General features: G+C 36.9%; 1 protein-coding gene across 10 annotated transcripts in view; it reads left to right on the top strand.

The window, feature by feature from the left end:
* The window catches only part of LOC110460713 (ninein-like protein), an 85,405-nt gene that overhangs the window by 16,854 nt on the left and 57,508 nt on the right, over positions 1-11,043 (top strand). For 7 of the 10 annotated variants that reach the window (XM_021513773.1, XM_021513779.1, XM_021513777.1 and 4 more), the window contains 3 exons: positions 4,575-4,646; positions 7,951-8,161; positions 9,708-9,728. In XM_021513773.1, coding sequence (XP_021369448.1) covers positions 7,964-8,161; positions 9,708-9,728 — 219 coding nt within the window. In that variant the 5' untranslated portion in view covers positions 4,575-4,646; positions 7,951-7,963. Of the gene's footprint in view, positions 1-1,828; positions 1,908-4,574; positions 4,647-7,950; positions 8,162-9,707; positions 9,729-11,043 lie in introns of those variants that run through there. The other 3 variants (XM_021513774.1, XM_021513775.1, XM_021513778.1) reach the window with 3 other exon arrangements.

Below are 11,043 nucleotides of genomic sequence, written 5' to 3'. Positions count from 1 at the left end.
AATTTCACTAAAAATTACTTTATAAAGATTTGGTTTATAGAGGATTATCATGTTCTGGTTGAATATGAACTATCATTGACTACAACAATAATATACTATTTAGATACCGGTAATACTTTTTTTGTAAAGATGTCCTTTTGTTTTCTTGATGGGACATATATTATGGAATGGGTAGCATCCATCCATCCACACTTTTGTTTTAGCAAAATAACTTGTTTCAATATTGTTCAATTTTGAAGAAGCTTGTTTAAATATTGTTCAATTTTGAAGAAGCTTGGTATGCATGTACATTGTACAAAGACTTATGAGACTAAGTTCAAACTTTAGCAAATTCCGCACATGAAATTAATAAGCATACAGTGCTCTGATTGATCAATTTCCAAACTTTAGTTTTTGCAAGATAACTTGCTTCTATATCATACAAAGGCTGAGGGCAAGTATGAAGTTGAGGAAAATCTGTGCACAATTACTTAGAATACTGTCCTCTGATTGGTTGACGGTTTCTGCATAATAACTTTGTCAAATATGACAGGATTCTTATGTAACTTGGTCAGNGTACGAAAAAGTTATACCTATTTGTAACTTATTTCGGTATGGGTATTGATATTATACAATGACAAAGGCTATAAGCTCAAAAGTTACTAAAATCTTCACTTAAGTTATAAGCACACTGCTATCTGATTGGTCAATGGTTTACGCACAATAATTCCATCAGATATGACAGGAGTCTGAGCAGATTTGGTCGATATTTACACATTGTCTAATAGTGTAATGTGAACGTTATTTGTGAAATTTGCCAGTTATTCATGAATAATGGAAATACCTTTGGTTTTAATTGTGTAAAATAAATCGATTTTTGGAAAAAAAACCAATTTCAACATCTATTTTCATGGTTTCGATGAATCGATTTTTGGCAAAAAGAAACAATTTCAATATGTATTTTCATGGTTTCGAAATGCATGCAAAGGGAGACAATCAGTATGGAAATCAATTTTTTAAAGGTCAAAAAGGATATTCTGTGGTATATATATTAGCTGAAGTTGGTCAAGTACAGTATGGTTTCTCCTTTCACCACATTTCAGAAATTGTTCTCAACTTTTGGATTAATACAGCACAAATATTGTTTCTTTTCCTTATGTTTTCATATCTCGTACATACAATTATGTATCTGAAGGATAAGTATGCCAGATTGGCATGGGACTGGCATATATTGTCAGGCGCTGCAGTACTCTTGTTAATGACATACCAGGTAATCAAAAGGTCATATATCTGTTGCCCCCTTCCCCATTCTTGTGGAACTTTCCTCGCAACAACAATCAATATCAACATACTTCAAAACAGAGTGTATAAACACTAGAGTAAGTGATCAACTCACAAGAGGTGTTGGCCTCCATCCATACAGCTTGCTCACAAACATCCAGTCAATATAAAACCTAACCAATTTTAGGCTTTGTTAGACTGCATTTGAGATTTGTTTCTCTAATTAACATGACAATAGATTCATGACAAGTTTACAAGAATGACTGTTGCTACCTAATATGTATAAAACCTTTTGTGAGTTAACCTGACGAGGATCATTGATTACAATGATACATGTTGGACCAGCTTNGGTGACTCGTCAAATATAAACTATAATCCAAAAAATACACACAAAAAGAGAACAACTAAACGATTTTTGAAAATTAAACGAAAAAATGAAAAAAATACACGGTAAGGGTCCACCAGTGCTTGCTGGTGAGATCTATACCCACCTGATTACTGTGGAGTAGTGTTGGAGCAGTGTCCCATTGCAGTCTGTGTACACCTACAGGAATTGTATAATATTGACATAGACTATAACAAACCGCACTGGTTTGACAGGATATGCAATGCACAATATCACCCGACAATACAGGTACAACAATCTGGTGAGTAGTTAGGTAATACACAAATTATATGTGTAATCACTGACTTGTAGACTTGTGGCTTAATTACTAGTTTTCGTATTTTTGTGATAACTCGGATACTGACTATGGACGAGCAGTATGATAGTGTTTGGTAATAAACTTAGATACCTTGTTACATTGAAACGTTAGAATTGTTATACACAAACCTTTAAAACTAGTTTGCTGTAATCTTGATAGCCACAACTATCTCTTTTGAGTAGTGGCATGGTTAAAAAATGTATCTAATACAAATTTCACTCAATAACAATTTGAAATTAACCGGTACCTTGTGGTAGTCTCCTCTAACGTTTGAAGTTCATAAAATTAAGGGTTGTTAGGCAACAGCAGTTTAGAGAGATTTTCGGAATTCCATCATTATGGCCCCTAGCATCACTGATGGGTCGGTCCAAGGACAAAATAGTTGTATGGTGCAGTGTAATTCATTTTTGGTATACTGTTTATAGGGTATACTGTTTATAGAACCAAATTTCACAGGTGCAATCACATTTGTGCCTTTCGCTCATCTCTCTATGCAAAAAGAGGTAATGAGAAACTAAGTCTCCATGATCATGCAGTCAGGAGAAAAAACTGTTGACAGCAATTCGCTTAGAAAAAATCACCATCTTTATGATGGTGTTGTGTTTTTGAGATATCTACAGGGACTGCGAGGGTAGAGAAAGAATATAACATGTTTTCTATAATTGTTACCATTTATAGTACAGTGAACAATATATAGATAATACATGTACCAGTGTATGTTGATATAATACAAATGACAACGAAGCATTCAATTTAGAAACCTTACTCAAGTGCCTGTATGATTACTTGCAATGATTCTGATTTGGGTTACCATTTACAGAATTAGCTTGAAAAGTTTACTTCAAATTTTGACAATTAAGATTTTTTATATCCAGAGATAGCTATTTCAGCTGCAATATGAAAACCATTCCAATCAAAAATTGGATTTCTGAACAGTTTACTATAACGCCCGACTCCAATATTGTCAATGATGGTAGGGCCAGTAAGGAGTGGTGGAATGAGTTTGGTCACAGGTACTTGATAATGGAGTTAACATACAAAGGCTCTTTACACACATATTGATATCTAGGTGACAATACTCCAGTCAGCTGGAGTTGTAGCCTGCTGATAGGAACCTTTAAATACATCCATCCAGAAAACTTCAGATACAAATGACAGTGCAGATATCCGGTAAACTTTTACACATTTATAAGATTGGTTCCAGACAACTCCTTCAAAAGCTGTCATCCTTAAATTTCATGAAATTTCAGAGATTTTGTAATCACACTCTGAAGTCAAGCACATGTGCTTACATAACATTTTAGATCCTGCAATTTTTATGGAAGTTATATCTCTCAATTTTGCAAAATCCTTTGCCTAGTTTTACTGTCCTTATTTACAAATACATAATATCCAGAGTAATACTGTTTACCGGGAAATTTTCGCCTAGTCAAATGGTCACCCTTCGACATGAAAATCTGTTTTTGCCCAACATTCCATTCGCCCTGTTACTGATTACTACAATAGTGTGTTATGTTGTTTACAAATGTTTGCAGTGATGATAAATCTGCGTGTGAAAATAATTGCAGCGAAAAGATTTAATACTGCATTCATTGATCAGTTGAAATATTTTGCAATCCTATCACCATGGTATACCATCCCAATCATATCACCATGGTATACCATCCCAATCATATCACCATGGTATACCACCCCAATCATATCACCATGGTATAACATCCCAATCATATCACCATGGTATACCATCCCAATCATATCACCATGGTAAACCACCCCAATCATATCACCATGGTATACCATCTCAATCATATCACCATGGTATACCATCCCAATCATATCACCATGGTATACCATCCAACACTTATACCTGGATCATGGTTTCATGGCAGAATGATCCAGATTTCAGAAAAGGGCATACAACTTTTCAGTGTTTTTAACTTACATGAATTAGAAATGGAGATATCCTACTGTGTTTTGAGTCCTGCGATGGTTTGTTTTAGCTCACCTAGCTAGTCAAAAGGTCCAACGTAAGCTTATGGGTGGGGCCAAGAAGAATTAACTTGGACATTATGATATCCAAATCCCCACCCTATAACCATATATATACATTTGCTGAGTATATAGAGATGAATACACATATGCTTTCATGATGGCTCCCAGGTCTAGCCGCACCCTGAGGGACTTAATTCTTTGGTTATAACTTTAAAACAGTGCTGAGATCCCAACCCTATAACCATATACAATTGATGGGCGTAAAAAAAACCCAAAAACAGTCATGGTATTAGAATTGACACTGGGATCGCTTCAACCCTACAGACTAAATTCCTGGGTGATAACTTTGAAATGGTAGAGAATTCCACCCATAATCTCATAGACCATTGCTGGGCATAAAGAGACAAACACAATCATGATATTAAACTTGAACCCTGGGTCTGGTCCCACCCTAAGGGACTTAATTACTGGGCTAAAACTTTGAAAGGGTTGAGTATCCATCCCATAGTCATATATACTATTGCTTCGGCATAAAGGTCTAGGTCAGTGATACAGGTCCTCTGGCCCTCTTGTTTCTTTTGCATTTAGTTTTTCATACATTTGTTGTTTTATTTCCAGAACAGAGATGCTGATGGGAAGTGAGGCTGAATGTGGGTGGTGCTCCAGACATCAGCAGTCAGACCAGATCAGGTAAGTTGGTGACTATTTCTCAGTAACAGTATTTTCCACTTACAAATAACTCATCACTGCTGGGAATTATCGCAGTAAAGTCAAGGTAAAATTGAAGTAGAAATGGCCCAGACTGATTGGCAAGATTTGGATGGAATTGATTGTCGTAAATATGTCTGAGAGTGTAGTCAGATCCCTGGTGGGAGTGACTAGTGGATATCACTGGGACTGTAGTATGTATATGTCTGTCAGTGATTGTAGTCAGATCACAGGTGGTAGTGACTAGTGGATATCACTGGGACTGTAGTATATAAATGGCTGTCAGTGATTGTAGTCAGATCACAGGGGGGAGTGACTAGTGGATATCACTGGGACTGTAGTATGTATATAGCTGTCAGTGATTGTAGTCAGATCCCAGGTGGGAGTGACTGTTGTGGATATCGCTGGGACTGTAGTATATATATGGCTGTCAGTGATTGTAGTCAGATCCCAGGTGGGAGTGTCTAGTGGATATCACTGGGACTGTAGTTTGTATATAGCTGTCAGTGATTGTAGTCAGATCCCAGGTGGGAGTGTCTAGTGGATATCACTGGGACTGTAGTATGTATATAGCTGTCAGTGATTGTAGTCAGATCCCAGGTGGGAGTGACTGTTGTGGATATCACTGGGACTGTAGTATATATATGGCTGTGAGTGATTGTAGTCAGATCACAGGTGGGAGTGACTAGTGGATATCACTGAGACTGTAGTATATATAGGGCTGTCAGTGATTGTAGTCAGATCACAGGTGGTAGTGACTAGTGGATATCACTGGGACTGTAGTATGTTTATAGCTGTCAGTGATTGTAGTCAGATCCCAGGTGGGAGTGTCTAGTGGATATCACTGGGACTGTAGTATATATATATGGCTGTCAGTGATTGTAGTCAGATCACAGGTAGGAGTGACTAGTGGATATCACTGGGACTTTAGTATATATATGGCTGTCAGTGATTGTAGTCAGATCACAGGTAGGAGTGACTAGTGGATATCACTGGGACTTTAGTATATATATGGCTGTCAGTGATTGTAGTCAGATCCCAGGTGGGAGTGACTGTTGTGGATATCACTGGGACTGTAGTATATATATGGCTGTGAGTGATTGTAGTCAGATCACAGGTGGGAGTGACTAGTGGATATCACTGAGACTGTAGTATATATAGGGCTGTCAGTGATTGTAGTCAGATCACAGGTGGTAGTGACTAGTGGATATCACTGGGACTGTAGTATGTTTATAGCTGTCAGTGATTGTAGTCAGATCCCAGGTGGGAGTGACTGTTGTGGATATCACTGGGACTGTAGTATATATATGGCTGTGAGTGATTGTAGTCAGATCACAGGTGGGAGTGACTGTAGTGGATATCGCATGGACTCTAGTATATATTGGCTGTCAGTGCAGTTTGTGCTGAGCAGCAGTCACTCCTTACTTTAGTTGTAGTCATGTACCTTTACATCCAGTTGATGTGAGCAACATTGTATTGAGCTTGACCAAGGTATATAGACACATAAATATCCAGGACACAGAATGTCCTTACATGTGTCCGCCAGCCTGGATACCACTTGTGATGTGACCTGACACTTCCCCTTCTGAACAATGGACACACTTCTACAAACATCTGTTGTGTATTAATCGATGTTCATCTCCAGTGAGAGTGGAAAGGTTTCAAAAGAATTCAAATAATGGCTTCTTCCGTGAACACATACCTGTACACTTGTCATGAATATTGTAGACAGTTAGTATCCCCATAGAATAATCAGTATTGATCTTTTAGATCTCCTGTACTGCTAGACAATGGTCAGCCAACAGTATTCAATCAAAGTGTCCCAGCCTTTAAATGGTCAATAAAAAAGGGGCTTAAAAATGCAATGTTTTGTACTATTTTTATTTTGTGACTGAGAGACTTGTAACATGCACAAAACTTTTGTTAATTGTTGCTTAGAGCAAATGAGATTTGTTATTTAGGTTACTGCCATTGCATGTCTCCTTTTTCAATTATAGGACAATCAATTAACCTCTGATCATTGATAGGACGAATTGTCTTCATATGATGAGGGATGGGACAGGTTGTCTTAGTGTGATGAAATAATGGGGCAAGTTATCTTAATGTAATGAAATAATAGAACAAGTCACTTGAAATGTTATATGATAGTTATTATCTTAATGAAGAGATTAGTTTATTCTTTAAATTAGTTTATTGTTATGGACTGATAGGGTGCATAACCTTATTCTTTTTTATTGTGATGGAGTGACATGACAGTTTACGGTAGTGTGATGAAGGATGGGACAAGTCACCTTAATGTGGAAGAGTGACATGACAAATTACCTTAATGTGATAAAAGATGGGGCAAGTTTCCTTAATTTGATAAAAGGATAGGACATAAGTTCCCTCAATGTGATGGAATGAAATGACATTTAACCTTAGTGTGATAAAAAGATGGGGCAATTTAAGTTACCTTAAATTATTGGGTCAAGTTTCCTTCAAGTGATGAAGAATGGGACAAGTTCCCTTAATGTGATGAAGAATGGGACAAGTTACCTTAATGTGATAAAAGGATGGGACAAGTTACCTTAATTTGATAAAGTGATAGTATTGTTCTGTCTTTTATTGATCATTGTCTGTGGAGCTTAGTTTTCCATCTGGAGATTTCTCAGTTTAAAAGAGGATAAAGGATGTTTTGTTCTGATGCATTTGTTTGTTATTGATTGGTGTTTGGCCTGTGATAGGGATCGTTATGATGTTCGGAGGAGATCTATATAAAGTGATGGGACACAGGTGTTACAGGGTCCAGGACCTTTACTGGCTCAGATTTCCATGGTTCCTTCACTAAGACACATATAACATTCATTATAGAGTTTCAACCATGTTTTGGACATCTCACTGTCGAAATATGGATTTGGTCAACTGGAAAGTGCACATTGGTTTATAATGATTGTTGGGGATACTGTGTTAGTCCGAGATCTGAAGGACATATACATAGGTACAATGGTAACAGCCTATAAATATGCAGCATGAGTATGTCACCTAGCCAATGTATTACCAGGCATGTGTATTGTCCAAAGGTAAGTAGGTAATACAGGAACCCTTTGGTTAAGGTTTCTATAATTATGATAGTTACAAATTGACCTTAACTCATTCACCCCTGAAGACACATCTGAACTCATCAAATTCAAAGTTTGGAATAGTTCTTTAAGAAATTTCAGGGGTAAATGAGTTAATGGCAATTAATGACTTCTGTTCTCATCAGCATTATGAATAATAATGAATACCAAAATTATATTGATTGTAGATGATATGTAACCATGGAAACAGCAGAGATTGACCTTGAAGACACTGACCTCTACATCTCACAGCTAAGGGAGGTGTTTGACAGCTGTGACACCTGGGAGAAGGGCTACCTGAATCGTAATGAACTTATCGTCCTCTGTCAGAAGTTACAGCTGTCGGATCAGGCAGACGACATCATTGACCAGCTGCTCCAGAACATTGGTGCTCTTACGGTAAGAAAAAATTGTAGTGATATTTTATCTGCTTTATGATTTCATGTGTAGTAAAGTAGATAGGAGTTGGACAGATCCACACTTTTACCGGTGTGAGATATTCTTGTCTCAGGGTGACGGGGAATCCCCTCGTCATAACAATTGTATTGAGGGGGGGAAAAAATGGAAAAAAAATTGTCAATTATATGAAGCCATGTCAACAATACAATGTCCTCACATCAACAATACAATGTCCTCACATCAACAATACAACATCTTCACATCAACAATACAATGTCCTCACATCAACAATACAATGTCCTCACATCAACAATCCATCAACGTCACGTCAACCCTGAATTAAGCCTGTATAACGTTAACATTACATTATGTATATGATACACAATGGGACAACAGGGTAATTAAGAGAAAAAAATCATTCACCCCCTTGATGGTGAGATAGGTGAATTTCAACCCCCAAGCAGGTACTATTCATATTACAAAATACAAAAAAGAATGGAATATATTGATCAGTAGTTACTGACTACCTCATGTGCATCCATGTGTGTGTTCATCTGTGAACTGAGGGCATATTTCATACATTCAGGTATAGGTTTCAGACTATGTATTTAGGTACCATATCAAAATGCTTCTTGCTACACCAAAATAAGGTCAATGTGACCTCTTTTGACCTTTTGACATTCAAATTCAGATGCAGACATATAGGTTTCTAGAGCATGTCCTGATCACTGTTTCGTGTATGGACATCAGACTTGGTTGGTAGATACATTGTACATCATAAAAAGATGTGTTGCCACCAAAATGAGGTCATTGTGACCTTGAACCTGTAATCTGTGATTCATTTGTATTTATAGCAATATCCTTGTACTAATTTATGTATGAGCATAACATCTGCAATGTATGTACATCATGAAAAGGCTATGTGTATTTACCAAAATAGGAACACTACAACCTCTTTATGACCTTTGACCTTGACCTCAATATTTTGAAATACAGGTTTCTGGGTTATATATCTCACCCAAAGATCTGTAGGGAGATAATATTTCATATGGATGTACATTACGGTCAGGCAATGCATCACATACCAGAATGGGGTGACCACAACCTCTGTTCTGTTTCATATATAAACATGGGATCCGGGAAAATCCGTTAAGCCCCAACTTCACGTTAAATCAAGTTTGAATTTTTTAGTTTTGACAGTTGCAGGAAATTGTCATTATCCACAAAAAAGGAATTTAGTGTTGTAATTTTTGATACCTGTGAAAGAGAAAGTGTACTGCTAAGAATGATATGTTAAATGCAGCAAAGAATTGAAGATTACACATGGTGTATATACATACACAGATTGTAAAAAAACACACCAAAAAAACACCATAGATTACACTGTTTTCTTTCAGTATTAATTTGTTCATCATGACCGGCTGCTCCAAGATATGCACATATGAGATATATTTCCATTAATTTCAAAATTATCTACATGTTTTTATATAAATCTCATTGTTCAAGTTATCGGTAAAACATATTTAATTATCATATTGTCTTTCAGAGGAGAAATGCTAACAGAAAGGTAAATTGGTAGTACTGTTGTCTCCTTTGTACTATAGTGTATCTCATGATTATCAAGTATACCTGTGCTTATATATAGTATCGCTGGCCTGTTTGTCTCAATCTTCTTTCTTTGGTATTATGGTCTAAAGATCTCACCACTGCTTTTATCAATTCATTAATGAAATATTTCTTGCTTTCTTTTTTGGTATTCGGCCATATATACATAAACAATTTCTGGGCACCAGACTTTCTAATCACATTGCAGGAACTCAATATAGATGTAGATAAAACATGTTTATTCCTAACTTGCTTTGTTAAAGTATATTGTATGTAAATCTTATACTAACTGAATTAAAGTACTCATATTATTAGTTTATCTGGTCATCTGTTATCAACTTTTCTTTAAAAAATACCAGTCCAGAACATCTCAATAGATTTTGACTATAATTTTGCATCGATCATATCCCTGGGTAAAGATAATTGAATGTTGTATAAATGAAGGGTGTGGTCCCCTAGAGCCAGTGAGGTAGCGCCCAAAAAGAGAATTGAAGTTACATGTAATATTTAAAAAAAAAAAGTTTTATACTTAGATATTAGATATAGATATTAAACCCTCACACCTCCTTAGACAGCAAGCTCTGTTTACTCAGAGAAAATGACACAACAAGGTATTGGCGGAACATGGCTCATCTCTTGGATGGCTGAAAGTTTATTTAACATATTTTAGGATTAAAATATTTTCAGATTGCATTTTTCAGCTCACCGGGTCCAAAGGACCAAGATGAGCTTATGCCATACTGTGGCGTCCGTCGTTCATCTGTCCGTCGTCCGTCCGTCAACAATTTCTTTAAACGACTTCTTCTTCTGAACCACTGATTGGAATTTAACTAAATTTAACTGGAAGCATCCCTAGGTGGTGGGGATTCAAAATTGTACAAATGGTGTGGCTGACCCTCGTGGAGGCTGAGGGGCGGGGCCAAAAAGGGTTATTTAGCTATATTACTTTAAGCGACTTCTTCTCTGGAACTAAGAGATAGATATCAACCATCTTTGACTGGAAGCATCCCTAGGTGGTGGGGATTCAAAATTGTACAAATGATGGGGCTGACCCCCCGGGCTAAGGGGTGGGGCCAAAAAAAATATATTACTTGGAAATGGTTGAGATCCCCACCATATAACCATATATACAATTGCTGAGTATAAAGAGAAAAGAGAGGAATGCACATTTGCTTCCAGGATGGCTCTAGGGTCTGGCCCCACCCTTGGAGACTTAACCCCTGGCCCTGGGTCATAACTTTGAAACGGTTAAGATCTCCACCCCAAAACTATATATA

This window comes from Mizuhopecten yessoensis, unplaced genomic scaffold (genome assembly GCF_002113885.1).
Source record: "Mizuhopecten yessoensis strain PY_sf001 unplaced genomic scaffold, ASM211388v2 scaffold10475, whole genome shotgun sequence".
Lineage (NCBI taxonomy): Eukaryota > Metazoa > Mollusca > Bivalvia > Pectinida > Pectinidae > Mizuhopecten > Mizuhopecten yessoensis.
Note: the sequence above shows the minus strand (reverse complement) of the source record. Positions and strands in the feature narration are given on the sequence as shown.